Source organism: Chaetomium fimeti (genome assembly GCF_033439085.1).
Source record: "Chaetomium fimeti strain CBS 168.71 chromosome Unknown B0H64scaffold_10, whole genome shotgun sequence".
In the NCBI taxonomy this organism is placed as follows: Eukaryota; Fungi; Ascomycota; class Sordariomycetes; order Sordariales; family Chaetomiaceae; genus Chaetomium; species Chaetomium fimeti.
The window spans coordinates 463,283-482,557 of NW_026944338.1; the positions used below are offsets into that span (position 1 = coordinate 463,283).

Below are 19,275 nucleotides of genomic sequence, written 5' to 3' on the forward strand. Positions count from 1 at the left end.
GGAGAGCTCCGACATATGGGTGAGGGGTATTCATATAGCCTGCAAAGTATGACAGTGTCTCCTTGTATTGATCATCGTTGTTTGGAGACGACCAGCCGGCGAAAATCACCCGGGCCCGTAACTATCGTCCCAGGCGGAAGCACACCGCCTAAGAGGTCGGGGAAGGCGGCTTCGAGGGAGGTCCATAGTAGGCGGGCCCTGTTGATGCCCTGTGGCCTGTAGATCCCAGCTAGAGGAGGACTGGTGTTTGGTGCATGCCGACCAGTCAGACGATGCCAACTTTGCCAAGTTACCTACCTCGGTACCTACCTAGGTAAGCAGCAGGACTGTTGATGAGCGTCTCTGAAGTGGGACCCCGGGTTTACCCCTCGAACGACCAACACCCGCGGCAAAAGCCTCCTCATCACTACCTACGAGAGAAGTACATACAGTGGACACCTGTCCTGCCTGACACAGTGACACATGGCCGATTTGGTCGCGGTCAGAATACACCGCAAACTATCGGCTTAATAGCGCCATCGATGTATTCTATTTCCTCCGCGGCTCACATGCATATAGGTCAGCTACCTAAGGTGCCTACGCTGCTATCAATGCCACGCAGGAGGACAAAAAATAACATGGAAGCAGTCTCGTTCCGGAAAATGCTTGCGAAATGGTGTCTGGGTGGGGAGGACAAGCAGAATGTTACACTGCTGAGCCGTTTTGGAGCCACTCATATGCCGGAGCACGCTCTGGCCAAAAAAACTGATACACCAAAACCTGTTTTTTTTCCAGAACCCCTGGACCCACCCACCCATAAATGCACCATCACAACAATCAACATCAATCTTTCTTAGCAAAACAGTACTATTTTCAGTGTAAAAAATGGGCATCGCACACAATTCAACACCTCGAAGATCCCGGGTCCAGGGCACTGTCGATTTTCTTCGTTCCACTGGCCACCTGGGCCGTGGAAGGCTTTTTACAAAGGCGGCCGTTTTCCAACACCACGGAGTCAGCCATGCAACCGGCCACCGAATCCTTCGCGAATTCGAAAATTCGACCCTCGAACCCCGAACCTTTCACTCAAACTACGTCGAAACGCGTGGACGGAAGAAGAAGCTCGATCACGAAGCCCTCATACAAATTGAGAGGTGCATTGATGAAGGTGGTTTCGACGGGTGTACTCTTCCTTGGGAGGCCATTCCATCCGCCGCCGGCCTCGACATCGAAGTTTCTGCCCGAACTGTTTGCCGTGCCCTCCGGGAACTGAACTTCCGGAAGTGCATTGCTTGCGAGAAGCAGTACCGGTCCACCCAATCTAAGGAAAATCGGGTGGAATATAGCCGAATCATGCTGGAGAGGTACCCCGAAGCGGGAGACTGGTACTATGTCAGATTCTCTGATGAGTGCCACTTCGGCTGGGGCCCGCAGGGTAAAATCTGGGTTCTTCGGCGACCTTGGGAAAGGTTTTGTCCTGACTGTATGGTCGAAAAGGACGCCCCGAAAGAGAAGGACCTTCGCAGGCTCCATTGTTGGGCCGCTGTTGGCCACGATTTCAAGAGCCCCTTAGTTTGGTATAACGTCCCCGGCAATAGTAATGGTAAGATGACTATAAAGGCCTACCGCGACTAAATCCTTGAGCCTGTGGTAGCCCTTTGGCTTCGGGAGGGCTATTCTTTTGTGCTTGAGGAAGACAACGATTCTGGCTACGGTGGGAAAGGAAACAATATTGTGACCTAGTGGAAGAAGGAAAATGGGCTTGAGAGCTACTTTAACTGCCTACTGAGCCTAGACTTCGTGTCCATTGAACGGGTATGGCAGTTACCCAAACAGTATATACGTAAACGGCCCTGTTGGGAGGACTCGATTGTCAGGGAGCTTGCTGAGGAGGGTTGGGCCGCATTGAAACAGGATTCAATCAACCGTTGGGTAGATAAAATCCCACAGATTTTGAAGGACTGTATAGAAATGGAAGGAGCCATGACAGGGCATTAGAATGCACTTGAATTTACTGAAATTGGGTGCGTTTTGACAGAATTGTGATGTATTAAAATGGGGGCGGATGGTTTTTGGTGTATCAGTTTTTTTGTCGGGGGGGTGCGGAGCAAGTCAAACTTCGTGTGGGTCCTCTGTGGCGGCCCAATCGAAGTGGTGCTCCGTTCACATTTGTGTGTTGGGCGCGATGGTGCATTGCCGTGGGGGATGCACGGGAGTGGACCCTGTGAGAGGGCGTCTTGGCAAACCAGTGGGCCTTGAGTGCTGTTTTCCGCGGAAAATGTAAATTGCACCACGGGAGACCGACCAGTTTTGTCGTTTGGAACCTTTTGGTCTTCTCATAAGGCTGACACTGCTCACCGACGACAAAAGCCCACCCCTCAGCCCTGTTTCTCTTCTTTTACGACGCATATCTTGGGCAATGTATCCACGCTTAAAACATCATGTCCTCTACCGCTGTTCGTGCCCAGTTTTTACCACTAGCTGGCTTTTATTCTGAGGACAAGCTTCGTTTCACACCGCTTTGCACTTCACCCACTCCCTCGGGACTCACCATAACGGCACCGTGTCAAAAAGGAGGTAAACAACGCAGCTTTACTCGATCATACCCTTGGACGCAGACTTTCTTCACCTCAGGAAACAAATCAAAAGCAATCATGTTTTCTCTCATTCTTTACTCAGCCCGCTAACCGACCCAGACTTCTAGGAGCCTCCTTACTTAGGTGGGTAGGCCCCCTCCCCCCTCCGTCACACCGCACACGAGCCCAGGCACGACTCGTCACTCAGCCACCGACATCGAAAGCATGCCCATGCTGAGAAACCTAGTAGTCGTATCCGAAGCCGAACTGCCCAACATCACCGCCATCTCCAGAATCACCCGCCGGGGCCCAATGCACGGTGCCCGAGAGGTTGGACGCGGCAACTGCATAGTCGACAAGCCCGTTGGCGGCTGTGGCATACAGCGACTGGGCGGGAGGAAGCTCATGGGCAGACACTGCTGGGTATGCCGCAGAGTCGGCGAGGTGGGGCCAGTATTGACTGTTGGCGACAGGCATCGACGGAGTTTGCGGCTGAGTCGGGACATTCGACGTCGGGGTGCCGTAATACCCGGGAATGAAGCCTCGTGGGTCGGGTTGTTGAGGAGGACCCATGGTCACCCGGCTAGGTAGGTTGGGCAACAGTGGGAGGCCTTGGAAGGTGTTGCTGTCTTGGATCTCGGTGCCTTGGGCTTGGTGCTCGCTGACCTCGGTAACAGCTTGGACAAACATACGCCCCGACTTCATCTCGCGAGACGTGGACTTGACGAAGGCCAGGTACTCCATCAACACCGTCTTGACATCCGCCGGCATACTACCACCCTTCTTCCACTCCCCCATGAAGCGCGACATGAAGCCAACAGAGAGGTCGACAAACTCGGTCCCGGTATAGTACGGCGTTGCCGGCCGATCCAGGTCTGGGAAAAAGAGGGCCCAAAGAGCGTACCACCGATCCACGTTCGTCTCTCCTCTGCTGTTACTGCCTTGCATCTTCTCAAGCCTCTCCTTCCCCGCTTCTTTCGCGTGCTTCCGCTGGATGTGCTGTCTGATGTCGGCCACCCGTCCCATTTTGTACGCCACGCAACCCGCGTGACAGATCGGGTTGGCTAAGTAGAAAGGGCACGCCCAACGCCGTCCGTGTGGCTCGTCGTCATCATTGCCGTTGTTGCCGATACGCACGTGTCGATTCATTGTAGGGCAACGAGATGTTGACTGGAATATACAAACATGTACGACACTGTCCTGTAGCCGAGTCTATGATCGTTCGAAGTTTCACCTTCGCGGCCGATTTGCCCTAGGCCACCAGACCAGGTGCGAGTTAACTCGCGTCTTGAAGAGTCAACACAGCATTGGGCACTCACAATCCGTCGCACGCCACCAAAGAAAACACGCCGAAAGCCATTTCAACAGCGCTCAACTCGATTTTACCTTCCATGTCATCCGCAATCTCAACTGTTAGTGCTACACCTACATACGCCCATGTCATTACCCCAAATATGAATGGTCCACTACCAGGCTACGGTAGCCGAAACAAACCCCTAGCATGAAGGTGCAGACCCTGACGATGACCTTGTGTACACCGTTTCCTTGCCACTTCCGCTTTTTACCAATTACTCCTCAACGCGGCAGCAAAATATTTGTGTGCATAAAGGCTCCAAGAAACAGCGCGGCGGTGAGGGTCTCCGTAAACCGTGGCAGAGCCAACAACGAATAGGCGTAATAGAGGCTTGCGGATGTATGCATCAGTGTGAGTGGGGACCTGTGCCCGGTTACTATGAGCGTCTTTCAGAGCCTCGCGGTCCCAGTGCATTTCGTGACGGGATTGGACCACGTAAGCATGCAGTGTGCAGAGATGAAGCTGCAACTCCTCCACATCGGTGACTTTTGGGTACGCATTTGTGTACACAACCTTGTGCTGGGAGTTTACCTCCCTACCGACGCCCGCAATTGTAGACTTTGTATTGGTCATGTATACTGCACACTCAGCCGTCTTCTACACCGCTACTCGTTCTGTCCATGGCGAGGAGGGTGATGGACTGCGAGATGTTGGTGTGGGGGGATTGTGAAATTGATCCGCCCAAGTTGACCTTGAATGGCCGGAAGGGTCGCATGTGAGCCAGAACGCCGCTCCAGAAGTGAGGAGAGCATGGCGGCTCTGCGGGAGGATGCGGAGCTGAGCGAGACGATGCCAGTGGGGTGGCAAGCCCAGCTTTGGCTTTAACCCGTGGGTAGCGTACCTGTACACAGCCTTCCTCAATACGGTCCATCAGCCAGATCAAGAGCAGAGCAGAAGGGAAGAAGCGCGCGACAAGGAGGGAGTCAAGGTACTAGCATTGCGTCCAAGCTCGTCCGTGATACAATCCTGCAGCTAAATACCGAGTCATTCTCTTTCCATTCAGCTATTCTATCACCCAGAGCTGTCCTCAACTCGAATGGGACCCGCATCCCGACCCAACCTACTGTACCACCCACAGCTTTGACGACCAGACCTAATACTTCTTCCCCGGCAGCGAATCACTCTTTCTCCGCAGCGCGGCCTCGTCCTCCTCTTGCAGTTCCTTGTCGATGATAGCTCCTTTGGCCGGCGCGTTGCCATGGAGTGTTGCCTGTTCCATATTAGGGTCAGACCGGGACAGAGACACCATGGTAAAGGGGGAGGTAGGGGACTGACAGCCAGAGTGGGGTCCTTCTTCATGTTCTCCGCTTGTTTCCTATGTATCTGTAAACCAGAGCAACAATCCCCCTAGTCAGTAATCATCTTTACCAGTGGCAGTAAAACGCAGGCTGGGAGGGTGTGACAGACCTCTTCTGTTTGGAGCCGGTTGACTTCCTCCGCCTGGCCCTCTGTTGATTCTCGTGTGTCAGCTCTCCTGGACGGCATTGGAGGATTGGGGACGGAGGCGTAGCATACTCGGCATAAAGCCCCTCACGTTCTCGCCCGTGTGTTTTGACATCTGGTCCATCTCGTCGTGCGAATGGGTCCGCTGGTTCTGCGACTCGTAGAGGCCGCGGAAGCCGACGTTGGAGTGTCCTGAGGATGACATGTTGGGTGGTGACTTGTGTTGTTGTGGGTGCTTGTGATGGTTAACTTGAACCTGTGTAGAGGATGAAGATAGAATGTGGTTGTTTTAAGCTTCGAGGTGCCCCTTTTGAGGTTATGTCATCGGGGGCGGTGATGCCATTGTCGTGTTAGTGGTGCCCCGCAATCGACGTCACTCCGAGTGGAACTTGCCGCTCATTGTTCGTCATGAGCATGTACTTACTGGTGAACTTTATCTTTATACTGGGCACTCGTCTTGGCTTTAACTGATCGCGGGTTCTGCATCTCGAACAAGCAAGACGCCACGTGACCCCTCTTCGATATCCCGAGTTTTCGGGGCATGGTGATGTCAGGGTTGTGTGGGGGCCAACAGCATTAATTTACACAGGTGCGGTTGGCATGGTACACCATTTGTATTGCTGGCCTTGGCCGCAATCAACGGGGCTGGTGGTTGTGTTTATGCATGTTTTCATCACACAAACGGCGCATGTCAGATGTCCAAGAGGAAAACTCCAAAAGGTTGCTATTCAGATGAACCGCTATGCAAAAAATCAGGCTGCTGTCTCAACTCGACAGTGCCTTGGCCGATCCCCGTCCGGCCGAAGAAATAAATCGACTCCATGACCGCTTACACGCACTGCGAGTACCACTGGTTGCTGGCCTTGCAGGATCCGGCAGAGCAGCACGTGGGGCCCGAGTATCCGCTGCCACCACACTGAGCCCACATGGGAGCGCACGCGGTGCCGGGGTTGCTGGGCTCGGGCTGGGGGGTGCTGCCGCCGCCGCTGTTGCCGCCGCCGTTGCCGCCGTTGCCGCCGCTGCCGCCGCCACCGGACCAGACCGCAGGGCCGGGGATGGTGAAGGGCTTGAAGCCGTTGTAGATGCTGAAGTTGGCGTAGGGGTCGCTGCTCTTGTAGGCGCCGGGGAACTTCACGGTGGGGCCAGGGCTGCCGCTGCCGCCGTTGACGACCTTGATCTGCATGCACGAGATGTAGTGCTCGGGCTGGTTGACGTGGGACCGGTGGACACCTAGGTATACCGTGTTAGGCCAAGGGATTCCGCCGCGAACGGATTAGGCACCGGAGCTACTTACCGATGTGCTCGAAACGGGCGAGATACTCGCCGTTGGGGGTATCCTTGGGAACCTTGGCGGCAAGGGTGTTCTGGCCGTAGCCACACCAAGCGCTGTTGGTGAAGTCGGCGCCCTGGTTGCAGACGGCGTCCTCGTAGATCTTGAACCAGTCACCAGATCCGTCGTAGGCCTTCACATTGTCACCGGGAGCCCGGGAGAGGTAGACAAGGCCGGGGCCTGTGTTCAGATCACGTTAGTCATCCAGTTCGACTCGGAGACCAAGTTTGATTTGGAGCTACTCACCTGGGTGCTGGAAGTCGGAGCCAGCAGCAAGGCGAAGACGGATCTCATCGCCGGCGCTAACAGTCAAGACATCGGTACGGCCAGCGCTCGCGAAGGCGCCCTGGTTGCACCTGGCGTCGGGGCCGTCGATAGTTGAACCATCACGGATATCCGAGGCAGGGTTGGACGAGAACTTGATGGGGTTGTACTTGGTTTGCCGGCTGGACTCGCGGACGTACTTGTACGGGGTCTGGGCGGCGCCGTTGAGGATGTTGGTGTCGAACCAGTAGTGAGCAGAAACACCCTGGGCGGCGATGGCGCCGACGGCGAGAGCGGTGAACTTCATGGCGAACGGAAGAAAGTGGGGGCTGAGCTGGCAGTCCGATGTAGAAACGAAAGGCGGTTGGATTTCCTGAGATGAACAGTTTGGAGAGTTGGACGAAGATAGTACTTATAATCTAGAGAGTCCAGCGTTACCGATGCCTTCGTTATGTTGTGTAGACACAACTCAGAGCTGTCGGCCCGTTTCTCCAGCGCGTTGAAACAGCCAAGTCCGAGTCGACCTGAGAATACGACTTTCGCGATCCTCAAATTTCTCCATACTCACGGCCTCAGTTATCCCACCAGCAGGGATACATAGTCAAGGTCCCATGGCTTTTTGCAGTCGTCAGCCCAATATGGCGGAGCTGAAAGCCTCCTCTCCGCAACGAAACATGACTGAATGCAGAAATGACGGAGAAGTAAGGCGCCGGAACTGCCGTGTTGGGCCACTTGGCTGACAGACTATCGCAAGCTTCACCGTCGCTGGTTGGAAGGAGTCGAAACGGAGAATTGTCGCTTGCACGGTCGCACCAGTCGGAGCTGGGTGCCGGCCCTGTTGAGGAAGGCACGATGTCATTGTTTGCACACCTAGATTTCCATGAACATCACGCGCAACGGAACCACGGTACCGGAACCTGGGTCGCGTTGAGGGTGGAGGTCAGCCCATCGTCTGAAGGTGCTGCGGTGAAGGAGAAGGAGAGCGGGCACCCCCCTTGTTTCCAGATGCAGCGTTGCATCCGGTTGGAAAAGACGGAGCGCGCAATGACACCCAGTGCCCCCAAAGGTTAAGCGAGCGGCTCCCGAGGTGGCGCCAATCGCCGGAATGTCGGCTCAGGGGCCCAAACACAGAAACCCATCGCCCAGCTGGGCGATTCTCGGGAGATATTTCGTTCAGGGGTGTGCCCCAAGCGTTTCCGGGCTGGGCTGTCTGTCAGGAGCGTTGCCTCCGAAATCCCCCACACGCTTGGCGCGACTCCCAGAAGACACTTTGAAGCGCACGAATGGCGTTTCGAGATTCTGCTCCTTTGCAGTTGTTCTCATACATTACTCGTACAATCTCGAGTGTCCGACTCGGAACTTTGTTATTGAGATTCATCAAGGCAACAACACCTCTTGCTTTCCTGAAAGTCACAGCTGCTTGCTCGCTTGGGACCTGAACTCCACAATGGAGAGCTTCTTCGAATAGGTATCGCAGAACTCTCCACTTGAACTCTCCACCGCCGCCCCACGGTCCAGTCTCCTTTCTCTCGGCGACTCGCCTAATAATTGCAAGGAGCGTTTCAATGCTGTGCGTTGACCGCGCCAAGTGCGCGAGCTGAGGGAGTGTTGGCTCACCTGCGACCATGTCTGGGGTTGAAAGAGTGATTCGGGATTCGAATGCAAGGGACATGCCGGCGCCTGACAGTGTTCCATTGGATTCGGGCGGGCCGTGGATCGCCCGGAATGCGCCGACCAAGTTGATTGGACCGCTTCTCAGTCTTGTTTCTGAAAGACTGTGGAGACAGATTAATCCAAGACGACCCCCTATCTCCAGCCGCTAAGTTTCATGCATCATCCTCCTTGTCTCCGTCAACTGCTGCTCCGCCACTCCCACCAATCAACAAGGTGTATGACTGCACATCTGTACATCTCCCGAGTGACAGGACGAAGACTGGGTTGCCCTGAAGGATCTTGGCTTGGGCACTTCCAGTATTCCGAGCTGAAAAGCCGCAACACCAAGAACCACGCGATGCAAGGGGTCACAGCCTCACAGGTCTCCAGTGCCGCCAAAACAAGACACAGGAGATTTCTCCGTTCATCAACGCGGCAAGTCCGCTTTCCACAAGCGGCCCGGAGCTCATCCTCATCCATATCCACCATGGCACATGTCCAGCGGTCAGATCTCTCCGCTCCTTATTCGGTGACCGCCCCGAGGCAAGCGGCAGGCAAAGATATATCCCCGAGAGCGGCAGCAGCGACCGAAAGCGGCCCCAAGGTGAGAACATGATAGAGCATGCAATATCTGGAGCTCAGTGGTGATTGAAATAGTCACATTGCCGCCCTCCCTCAAAAAGAAAAAGGAATTCCGACCTTGGGTGGAAAGTAAACAAGAGCCCCTGAAGCTTGAGCTCGCAGTTGAACCATCGTCTGACGGACTACGCGTCTTACTATCCTGCACTCGCCACTCGACCGGTTTAAATCAATTCCGTTTTCTTTCCTTGGTTGAAGTGCCTGAGGGACTGTTGCACCCCATGTTTAAGCTCTTCATTTGAACTTCATTTCCAAAGCATTTAGATGCGACTGTAAATCGGGCTGGCACAACTAGGCTCTGGCAAACAACGGCTCATGATTTCGGGCTGTGAATGAGAGTTTTAAGATTACTTACTTTCCCTTCAAGGAAACCTTTCCAGCTCTCACAGAATGACCGGTCATTGAGGGCAATCAAAAAGCCTGGGCATTGTGCCGTGAAGAGGCCGAGGTGCCAACAGGGATTCACGCGTCAAACAAACACACATTCGGGCCGCAATGTGACGTGATATGTAGCATTTTGTGTACTGCTATCTGTGGTGCTCCAGAGGGCTCTGCCCTAACGACCAGTATGCACAAGGAGCCACGTCAGGCTAGCTGGGCCAAGGTTGTAGAAAAAGAGGCAAAGGAGGGCCAAGGCGTTGGTCGGCCTATGCCTACTTCTGCTCCATCATCGAGAGGAGCCACTTCTCGTGGGCACGAGGGCACAGACCACGGAGCCACTCGCTGGACTTGGTGGCAGTGAGAGTCTGCAGAGCCTGGTACTCCTCCCTGTCGGCCATGACCTTCTCGAGAGCCTTCTCCCACGGGGTGATATCCTGAGTGGGAACCACATAGTCGCCGTTGGCATGGCGTCGGCCCGTGACCTCCTTGACTGGGATGCAATAGGGAAGGCCAATCTTGGCCTCGGGGAGACCACCAGCGTTGGACGCAATGACAGGAATTCCACGCAGCTGGGCCTCAGTCACAACGACGCCCCAGGCCTCATACCACAAAGAGGGAGCCAGGAGGACCTTGATGCGGTCCCAAATCTCGTCTGTGTTTCTAGTGGTGGGCTCAATCCTAGCAGGGATGACTTGTTAGCATATTTCTAGCACAGATGAAGAATGCTGGTTTGTGGGTGGGGACGCAAAGACGCACGTCACATTGGGGAGCGCCTGGAGCTGCGCGATGTGGGCGGGTTGGGAACCCCAGCTCTTCCAGGTGACAAAGTTGAGGTGAGGAAACTTGGTAGCAAGAGCAACGAGGATCGGAAGGCCCTTGTGGGGGCAGGGGTTGACCATGCCGATTTCTTCCTTGTCAATGTTGTTGCGGATAACAGGCATGCCTCCCGTCACCGTATCCAGATACGTCATGGGAGGGTGGACAAGGAATGTGGTCATCAGCCGGCCGTGGTTCCAAGCGTAGTCTTTGACAGCCTTTGAGACGGTCCAGATTCCATCAAGCTCGCGGAGCATGCGATTCTCAACGGTGGGAGAGAGACAGTGGCCGTCAACACCGGCAACAAAGGGGCCAAAGGGAAGCTGTTCAGCCGTGTGAATGATGTCGATGCGCTTGAACGTGCTGCGGTTGGGGTGCAATGCCGAGATCTTCATGGTGACCGGGTCGTTGAAGATGACATGAGTCGGCTGGAACTCGGTGATGTGGTCAGAGAAGAGCTTCACAAGGGACGCCATTCGCTTGGTCAATACGTCACGCTGTGGAAGCATTAGTCCAAAGAATTTAAAGAAGGAAAGGAGAGGGAATGAAAGGAGTCAAGATGTGCCTTACCTCCAAGTAGTCGCGGGTGTCTTCCTAGAACGCCCGGATCGGGTAGGCCTCGTTGAATTGAACGCGAGAAAAGGTCACATTGTGAACATTGTACTCGTCAGTGAACGTCTTGATAACCAGTTTGTGAGCCTCGCCGGCAGGGTCGACAACGGACAGGGCGGTCTTAGTGACGTTGGGCTTGATGCCGTTGAGCTCGGCACGCCTGGCGTAGTGGTGGATTTCATCCTCGATCGCGTAACAGATTTGGGCAGTGGCGTGGCCCTGGTTGCTGAGGGTGCGGAGGAGGTTGACGTTCGCCTTGTAGCCGCCCGATGAGGGGTTCAGTCCCTGGGCCGTCTGGACAAGGAAGACTCGCATCATCCCCGTGCTATTGTGAGCGGTCATCGTGAACGAAGGACAAGGTAAATGACGGTATTGGGTGAGTTTGAGTCAGTGGTAGGTGTTAGGGGCTTGAGGGATCTTTGTCTCGTGATAATTGAGTGGCGGCAAATGAACGAAAGACGGGGATTCTTCACCTAGATCTAGTGCCGACCGAGTGAGTTGCTGCTGATCAAGATTGGCTCTTGATACCAGGCACTCGCCTTGTGAGAATTGTGTCCGCCGGTGCGCGCCGAGATGGTAGGCTTACTCCGCGGGGTTGTGAAAAGAGTGTGTGGATTGAGAAGAAGAAGTTTGTGGGCGGAGGAGTAAAGAATTGTGCGGGACCGGGAGAAGGAGGGAGGTTTTGAGCCCAGCCCTGGCGCGAGCGCGAGAGATGAGACGGAACTGGAAAGAACGAGGAATTCGGAAGGGTCTGAACGAAGCAGTTTGGATTTAACGACGGCCCCGCTGCTCCTTGCCAATCACCTCCCAGGCCCTCTCGCCGCTCCTTCCTGTCTCGGCCAGTCGGTCTTCATCTGAGCGCAGAGTTCCCAAATATTCGGATTACCGCAGGGCAAGTTCCACACTTGATGCAAATTCTCGACTTTCGCACAACTGCAATTGATGACTCGGCAAGGATGGGCCAACGCCTTGCCCAAAACTTTGCCCAACCCTCGAGGCTTGGTGCTGGCCTTGCTGGCCTGGCTCGGTTATGCTGTTGTGGCCTCTCTCCTCTCTCCTCTTCCCCCCAAACTCTAGAACTCCCTTCTTTACCTGCTCGTCGTTCTTGCTACCTTTAACGCACTTCTCAACTCACTATGATGGTATAACGACAGTCGGGCTTCTCCGGGGCGGACCGGGCAAGCGTCAATGCGCTTTTCCAGGCTTCACAATCAGTGCTATCGAGGAGAACGTGAGGGTAATGAGAAGCCCTTCTTCGTTGCTCCGGATACGAAGGCGGAGCGCGATGGAATATGGGAAGCCTGGACCGAGTATGTCTTCTCTCCCATCTTCTAGGCTTCCCCAACCTAAACCTAATCTCGATATAAAGCTTGGGATAATACGCTGCTCTGTTGCTAATTTCTATTGTTTGTTAAAGTTTCGGTAAGTTTACTGGAGAGAAAGAAAGGGTAGAAACGGCGCTATTACTTCCCTCCCCTTATACGAAATTTATATTACCTTATATAACACCAAGTATATTTTGTCTATACCTCCCCTCTTCCCATTCCACGCTTCTACTTTTTATATGCTTTACTAAACTACCGCCCGGCTAGTAGATTCTCTCGGACCTGATGCCAAAGCTCGGGCTGGAGATCAGCTTATCATGCAGCCACGTGATCCCCGTTGTTGGCTCGTCCTGTTTTATGGCTGAGGTACTGTTCCTTGTGATCCCAAAGCAATCCTCCCCGCCATCACCGACACATACAGAAAAGGCTCAAAAGGCTGGATGACGCCCGTCAGCGAGCTCACCCGCATCCCATTCAGGCCATCGCATCTAAATCCAACGCTCGACTTGAAGGTCTTCCATCACCGCCTTTGCTATCGGCACCGTCTTTCTCACTTCCATCGATTATTCTCCGCCATGGACGATCTCGACCAGTTCGTGGAATCAAATCTTCTCTACACCCAGGAGAGAATGAGTCGCTACCGCCCAGGTGGCTATCATCCCGTCACGCTTGGCGACACATTCAAATCCGGCCGTTACAAAGTGTACCATAAGCTGGGCCACGGCGGCTTCTCGACTGCCTGGCTCGCAATCGACCAATCGTATGTACCTGCTGCTGGCAAGCTGTACCTTGTGCGCAAGAAACAGTTCGGGGGGTGTACTGACGTTCCGTGGCTCCCTTACAGACTCAAACGATGGGTTTCCCTAAAGATTGCGATAGCTACGAGCACCGAGTCTTCTCGAGAGTTGGCCGTTCTTAAGAGGTTGAAGGACGCTCGTGTAGGACACGTCGTCGAGCTACTCGACTCCTTCGTTCATCAGGGACCTAACGGGAGACATGCATGTCTCGTCTTCGACCTCCTCGGGCCTACGCTTGACCACGTAATCAGTGACTACCGGGACGATGAAGACCCCGACGAAGAAGACTACCTCAAACCCGCGACGATCCTGAAAATCACGGGGCAGCTCTTACAAGCCCTTGCAGCTATGCACGGAGCGGGCTATGCGCACAGAGGTTCGTTTTCTTGCGGCATTCCTACCCTAAAAATATAATCGTGCTGACAGTGGTTCTGGCAGATATCAGCGGAGCAAACTTGGCTTTCACTGCTCACAAGCTCCGCAAGCTGTCAGCCAAAAAGATGTTTGATGTCATTGGGGCCCCAGTTACTGAGCAACTTGTTCGCTGCGACCGGAAGCCGCTCCACCCTTCAATGCCCCGGCAACTGGTCCAAAAGTCTGGCTGGGACATGTGGGTTGACGAGGACAAGGAGGATGTCCGTCTCATTGATTTCGGCGAGGCATTCGCTCACGGCGCTGAACCCCACCAGCTTGCGGAACCGCCTGGACTGGAGGTGCCCGAAAAGATATTTACCGGGAGATTTGACTACAGGGTCGACCTCTGGCGAGCGGGATGCTTGGTAAGACGACCCCATTCATACGAGTCATGGACCGAGATGCGAAGGCCGTATGTCTAATATAACCGCACAGATATACACCCTAGTGTTCGGTACCAGGCCCTTCCAGTCTCTTGGGGATGTAGACATTGTGGTAGCGCAGATGATACATTTTGTGGAGGACTTGCCAGTGGCATGGCGACGTCAGTGGGAAGCCCGGAGACAGAGCGCTGGAAAGGACTTACTACGTAAGATCATGGTTCCCCCTTCGATCCACAATGCATAGATTGGACTCGTTTAACATAAAACTGCTACAGGTCAGTGGAAAGGACCGTCAAAGCTCGAGGTAAAATTCAGGACGGGAGTCAAGGACCCGAGCCTGCGACGCCTTCTGCCCATTATTCAGGGGCTGATGCGGTTCCAGCCAGAGACGCGCATTTCGGCGGAGCAGGCGCTAGGAATGCTGAATAGCTGAGGTCGACATTCATCTTTTTCTTTTTTTTTCTTTTTTTTTTTTCTTTTTTTTCTTTTGGGATGTCAACCAGGTTTGAGCGGCCGGCCACCTTCAACCACCAGTTGAGAATAACATTGATACCTGATAGATATTCGTACATTACAAGCATTCAAGAGCCAAACTTCAGCTATTCATCTGTTGGTTTGCTTATCCGATCCAGGCGGCGATGAGTTGCCGCGGTTTCCACCATCCCGCCTCCCCAGAATAAAGATCGGATAGAATGTTCTTGTTCAAGCGTCTGGCAGACCACCAGCAACTGGCAGCAGTCAGTTCCGGTATATTTTCTCCATTTCGGAGTCCGAGCCATCATCATAACCATGGTCCTCGTCCTCCGAGCCACATGAATTGTCAGTGTCTTTGTCACACTGATCGGAGTTGCTCATGTGTTCGTCGTCCGAGTCCTCCTTTTCCTCATGCTAGAGATGTGTCAATGTCTGCTAAGGTCGGTATCAAGGTATTGGAGAGGAAATAACAACGTACCACACGGCGCTTCTTGTTTCGGTGTTGGTCTTGATCCGGGTTATTCTGGAGTTCCTCCATGTCGTAGACTGAGTCAGGGAGGTCCGCATCTCGTGGAGCGGTCACGATGCCGAAGCTGGAACACATCCCCCATTTACCGCTGATTCCATGGAACCCGATGATCTTGTGGTTCAGAGGCGGAACTGCATTTTGTTAGTATCCCATCCGGTCGTTCGCGGGTTCATGGAGCAACTTGCCTAGCGTCTCGACGCTTGAGCTGTCGTGGAGGCAGTTAAGCGCCCCCATGGCCTTGCCATTCGAAAGCCACATTCGCAAGCCATCCAGCGAGTAACTGCCTTGTCGTGTAACTGCGACCTTGGAAATCTCGACGTTCCGGGGAAGCGCCAGCTTCCTCGCTTGGTGGCCACCCATCGATGGGTCGTTTCCGTCCCGACCGCGAGGTCCACAAGGGATCTTGGTCCCATCTGCGTAGTAGACCACTGCGCCGTCCAAACCACACCCGACACGAATATCAATCTTCGACGCAGCCACCAGGTTGCCCTTGCTGTCTCGCTTCTTCAACATGACCGCCCATGTCCAACTGTTCGAATCGTCGTCTCCTGAACTGTCGCCGCTGACGCATTGCTTCAAAAGTCGGATGTTGGTACCCGGCACCAAAACGCTGGTCCTGCTCCGGAACAATTTCCAGATGTTACCGACGGAGTGCTGCTTGCCGTTCATGCCGGTGATTTCCAACTTGAGGGTGCCGGAACCGAACCGACTCTTGAGCTCCGCGTGCGAGTAGCGGACGGACTTAACCGGGTTGGAAACGGAAGCCGTCTCTTCATCTCGATACTCTTCCTTCCCTTCTTCAAAAAAGACCATCTTCGCAATCCCCGCCTCGCACTTCACCTCCACAAACATACCACCCTCCACCCCGTCCTCCTCGCTCTCCCCAACACCCACTGACGGCGCCGCCTCAGACAGCTGCACATCCCCAGGAATCCAGAAATGCCGCAACACCCGAAACTTCAGCGCATCACTGACCGCCCAGCGAGCCTGATGCCCCTCCTCGCGCAGCACCTCGTACAACCTCTCCCCGCCGCCCATCTGCAAGCGCACGCCACCCAGAAACGCCCTGGGCCAGTCCGGGAAATACCCGCGCAGCATAATGCCCTCGGAGTGCGGCGCGCCCAGCGCGTGCCCGACCTCGTGCAAGAAGGCGCCCTGGCCGACGGCGCACGCCTGCCACAGGGCGTTGCACTGGCCGTTGTCGTTGCCGACCGTGTCGCCGGGCGCGGCCCGGTCCAGCAGGCAGGCGGGCACCTCGTCGAGGAAGCGCGGCCAGGCGTAGGTCAGGTGGCTGCCGAACATGCCCAGCGACAGGCCGCGCGGGTCGTGGCTGCCGAGCGCGGCGTGGGCGAGGATCAGCGGCTTGTTGTTGGAGTCGGTGGTGGGGCTGGCGCTGCCGGCCGCGTCGTAGTGGGAGTCGAGGATCAGGCCGGCGACGATGGGCCGGTTCTGCGTGGTGAAGGGCCCGCCGTGGGCGAGGAGCGCGTTGGTGAAGATGGTGTGCAGGTCGTCGGGCCTGCGGGCCTGGGGGTTTTGCTGGGCGAGGTTGGCGTCGCGCAGCTCGGCGACCGTTTTTTCGGTGCGGATGAGGTGCACTTTGGGGACGGTGCCTGCGGTTGGGGTTTGTTGGGAGCGTTGGCTGAGCGTGTCGGTGGACCATTCTTCCTCGAGACGGAACGAGCGGCGCCCCAGGCCTTGGGCACGGAGGTCCTCGGCTGTGAGAGCTTGCCACATGTAGGCCGACATGCGGAACTTGGCGATGGCGGCGTCGAGACTGGAGTGGGCACTGGAAAGGCCGCCGAACTTTACGGGAGGGCAGTCGATGAGGAGGGGAGAGTCTTTGGCAATCATGATGGCCAGGTGCAGAGGTGGCGTCTGGAGAAGCGGCACGTAGCGGATGGATAGCTGCATATTTGTGAGAAGATGATGCTTGACACCGGATGAAGGTCACTGTACCTCTGTGCGAACCGCATCTTCGGCTGTGATGGAGATCTTGTTGAGGCCGGGCGAGAGCAGCAAAAGGGCCTTGAAGTGGCCATGACACATGGGCCATCGTTGTTCGGGAAACAAGGTTTTGTCAAATCCGTCACTCGTTTCAACGAGGACATGACTATCATTCTGCGCCTGGGCGGACTTGGTGTTACACCTGCCAGACACGAGAACGCATCGTTGGTACACCTCGGTGACTTCAGAGCCGTCCTCGCCGGTTGGGAAGTTGTCAAGTTGGATCATGGTGAATTTGGAGCCCCAGAAGAATTTGAGAGGGTTGGATAGAAGGACGAGATGCAATATTTTCTCATGATGGCGGCGACGAGGAGGGCAACTGTCCGTCTTTAAATATTCGAACGTCTCGACGACAACAAGATTCAGGGGCTGAAGGCTTAACAGCTTACCGTACAGTCACCTCCAAAGCCTGTTAGCAGTCGTTTCCCTTGGCTTTTGGTGCGTTTGCTTGGCAAGCAGGCAGGCAGTGGGCCCTGGGCCATTGTGGGGTACTGGTGCCTGGCTAAAGGCCTTTTGGAGCGGAGTCCAGAACACCACACACCCCTGCACTTCGTATCGTCAACAACCTCACCTACCTTCCATGATCGAAGTCTTGAACCCACAAGCGAGGGACCATGGAACCAGCCGACCTGATGTCAAATTATGGGATAGCCTGAATCGTCAATTAAAGGTTCCATGGAATAATCACGGCGTTGCTAGGCTCCATGGTCCCATTCATGCTTCTCTTCACGGCGAGATCAATGGCCGAAGTCAAGGGTTCCATACCCCTGAATGGACACTCAATGCGTTCTTGATTTCAAGCGAGCCGCATGAAGTCCGAGATGTTGCGATCGCGGGACTAGTCGACCGAATTGCTCCGTTTTTTGAACGTCGTTGCTCACAAATGAACCACGTGAAACCGCAACCGCAGGGCGCTCACTTCCATTATTCCGATTTTGGAAAATATCTGAATGTGTTAGTTCACCCCCGGTTGCCACCCCCCTCACTTGTGCCATGAGGGAATGGTTTCAGGGGGGCTGGACTTGTCCCCCAGATCTCCGAGCTCAACCTTCATTTCAAGACGCCATCGTCCGTGAACTGCGGACGGGCACTGCCCGAGCCTGCGGTTCCACCGATCGAAGGCTCTTCGCCCACTCTCGTCGAGGGGCATCAAGTGCCTTCAAACCTTGATTTTAGCTACCATTGACCAATTTTGGAAGGAATGCAGAAACTACTTCGAAAAAGGGATTGGTGCAAGCGGCCGCCGATTGGGATCAGTTTCGGGGGCACGAAGATGATGCTTGGTTTTCGTTGCGTGTTGTGCTCTGCAGTTGCCAACAGGAAGTCCAGCGCTTCCTCGCCGTTCATAGCCGTTGTTATTTGGGAGAATCCAAGTTCTGCCATGGGACTGCGCGCGATCTTTTGATTCTCACCGTCGCTATCGGCAAGCATAATCGAGAAGAGGGCACTCGCTTGGATCAGCGTAGAAGGTACGGCCGAACCTCTCGATCTGCCTGCACTCTTTCTCCATGTCCCTGGCGTTGTTTATTCTTCCCAGTTGCCTGCTGGAACTATCGTCCTCTCATGTCTCTAGAGCCCAAAAGCCACCCTGGGACGTAGCTCCAATGAAGCGTACTGACTCGACCGGGCCTTGTTCTCGCTGGAGGAAGTCGTGCCACCATGTCGTGTCGTAGGCGTCCAAGCTTGGCCACTATTCGGCCCCGAGGAGTCGCATTTTGGCGCAAATGTGCATCGTCCTCGGCCGGCCCGCACGATGGTAGGGCGGTCTCAAACTGGTCAAGGCCGAGAAAGACAAGCTCCATGCCTGAGCAAGAAAGTGTATACACGCCTGCTGTGCTAGGGAAGCCATGAACGGCAGCGCCTGCGCGGGGCCTGAAGCAGACCGGGAGGTTGAGCTTTTCGGCGTAGCCTTCGGTGATCGAAATAGGGGGGCTGCCGGTTCGTTCGGTCCTATCGTGAGTGCTGGTGGCAAGGCCGGCGGTCGATTGGGAGGAACCCATTAAAGCAAAGGGTTTATTTGCCGCTGGGCGGGGGTGGGCGACTGAATCTAGGGCGGAACATGATGAAAAAAGAGGCATGAACCAAGTTCGTCAAATATTCGCCGGTCAGGAACCGGAGATGTGTCGCCGCCTCAGTTGCGAGGCAGCAGGTTTCTCATCACTCTCGGCAGAAAATCATTCGGCGACTCCAGTTGCAAGAAATGGAAAAGTGCCGTAGGGAGGTAGGTACCTCAGGGAGGTGGGTACCTTGAGGTACATGGGAAAATAACCAGCATCTTGCATCGATGACCATGAGGTTGAAA

General features: G+C 54.9%; 9 protein-coding genes across 9 annotated transcripts; 3 read left to right on the top strand and 6 right to left on the bottom strand.

Annotated features, from left to right (window-relative positions):
* Positions 1-777: 777 nt before the first annotated feature.
* B0H64DRAFT_436110 (uncharacterized protein) lies at positions 778-1,722 on the top strand (the record flags this gene model as incomplete). Its single annotated transcript, XM_062806178.1, has 2 exons — positions 778-1,582; positions 1,634-1,722. The coding sequence occupies exons 1-2, from the start codon at positions 865-867 to the stop codon at positions 1,720-1,722; spliced, it is 807 nt and encodes a 268-aa protein (XP_062654771.1). The 5' UTR covers positions 778-864.
* Positions 1,723-2,798: 1,076 nt separating this feature from the next.
* B0H64DRAFT_420535 (uncharacterized protein) lies at positions 2,799-3,704 on the bottom strand (the record flags this gene model as incomplete). Its single annotated transcript, XM_062805467.1, has 1 exon — positions 2,799-3,704. One exon carries the CDS (start codon positions 3,702-3,704, stop codon positions 2,799-2,801), a length of 906 nt encoding a protein of 301 aa, XP_062654772.1.
* A 1,122-nt stretch (positions 3,705-4,826) lies between these two features.
* On the bottom strand, positions 4,827-5,918 carry B0H64DRAFT_410217 (uncharacterized protein). Its single transcript, XM_062804776.1, has 5 exons — positions 5,777-5,918; positions 5,425-5,691; positions 5,317-5,357; positions 5,185-5,232; positions 4,827-5,119 (listed from the first exon to the last, which is right to left on the bottom strand). The coding sequence occupies exons 2-5, from the start codon at positions 5,555-5,557 to the stop codon at positions 5,003-5,005; spliced, it is 339 nt and encodes a 112-aa protein (XP_062654773.1). The 5' UTR covers positions 5,558-5,691; positions 5,777-5,918; the 3' UTR covers positions 4,827-5,002.
* B0H64DRAFT_45246 (glycosyl hydrolase family 61-domain-containing protein) lies at positions 5,870-7,413 on the bottom strand. The gene is made up of 3 exons (XM_062807201.1): positions 6,929-7,413; positions 6,647-6,862; positions 5,870-6,582 (listed from the first exon to the last, which is right to left on the bottom strand). The coding sequence occupies exons 1-3, from the start codon at positions 7,251-7,253 to the stop codon at positions 6,182-6,184; spliced, it is 942 nt and encodes a 313-aa protein (XP_062654774.1). The 5' UTR covers positions 7,254-7,413; the 3' UTR covers positions 5,870-6,181.
* Positions 5,919-6,346, top strand: B0H64DRAFT_410218 (uncharacterized protein). The gene has a single exon (XM_062804777.1). It carries the CDS (start codon positions 5,953-5,955, stop codon positions 6,175-6,177), a length of 225 nt encoding a protein of 74 aa, XP_062654775.1. The 5' UTR covers positions 5,919-5,952; the 3' UTR covers positions 6,178-6,346.
* Positions 7,414-9,891: 2,478 nt separating the features above from the next.
* B0H64DRAFT_450886 (uncharacterized protein) lies at positions 9,892-11,786 on the bottom strand (the record flags this gene model as incomplete). Its single annotated transcript, XM_062807141.1, has 4 exons — positions 11,084-11,786; positions 11,006-11,029; positions 10,376-10,932; positions 9,892-10,297 (listed from the first exon to the last, which is right to left on the bottom strand). The coding sequence occupies exons 1-4, from the start codon at positions 11,387-11,389 to the stop codon at positions 9,892-9,894; spliced, it is 1,293 nt and encodes a 430-aa protein (XP_062654776.1). The 5' UTR covers positions 11,390-11,786.
* Positions 11,787-12,947: 1,161 nt separating this feature from the next.
* B0H64DRAFT_446496 (kinase-like domain-containing protein) lies at positions 12,948-14,399 on the top strand (the record flags this gene model as incomplete). The annotated part of the gene is made up of 5 exons (XM_062806917.1): positions 12,948-13,132; positions 13,217-13,545; positions 13,608-13,948; positions 14,019-14,172; positions 14,242-14,399. 5 exons carry the CDS (start codon positions 12,948-12,950, stop codon positions 14,397-14,399), a joined length of 1,167 nt encoding a protein of 388 aa, XP_062654777.1.
* Positions 14,400-14,532: 133 nt separating this feature from the next.
* On the bottom strand, positions 14,533-17,265 carry B0H64DRAFT_367315 (putative peptidase family-domain-containing protein). Its single transcript, XM_062801943.1, has 5 exons — positions 16,926-17,265; positions 16,107-16,844; positions 15,251-15,797; positions 14,919-15,100; positions 14,533-14,854 (listed from the first exon to the last, which is right to left on the bottom strand). Exons 1-5 carry the CDS (start codon positions 17,199-17,201, stop codon positions 14,705-14,707), a joined length of 1,893 nt encoding a protein of 630 aa, XP_062654778.1. The 5' UTR covers positions 17,202-17,265; the 3' UTR covers positions 14,533-14,704.
* A 1,185-nt stretch (positions 17,266-18,450) lies between these two features.
* On the bottom strand, positions 18,451-19,241 carry B0H64DRAFT_45395 (uncharacterized protein). Its single transcript, XM_062807254.1, has one exon. It carries the CDS (start codon positions 19,049-19,051, stop codon positions 18,524-18,526), a length of 528 nt encoding a protein of 175 aa, XP_062654779.1. The 5' UTR covers positions 19,052-19,241; the 3' UTR covers positions 18,451-18,523.
* Between the last annotated feature and the right edge of the window lie 34 nt (positions 19,242-19,275).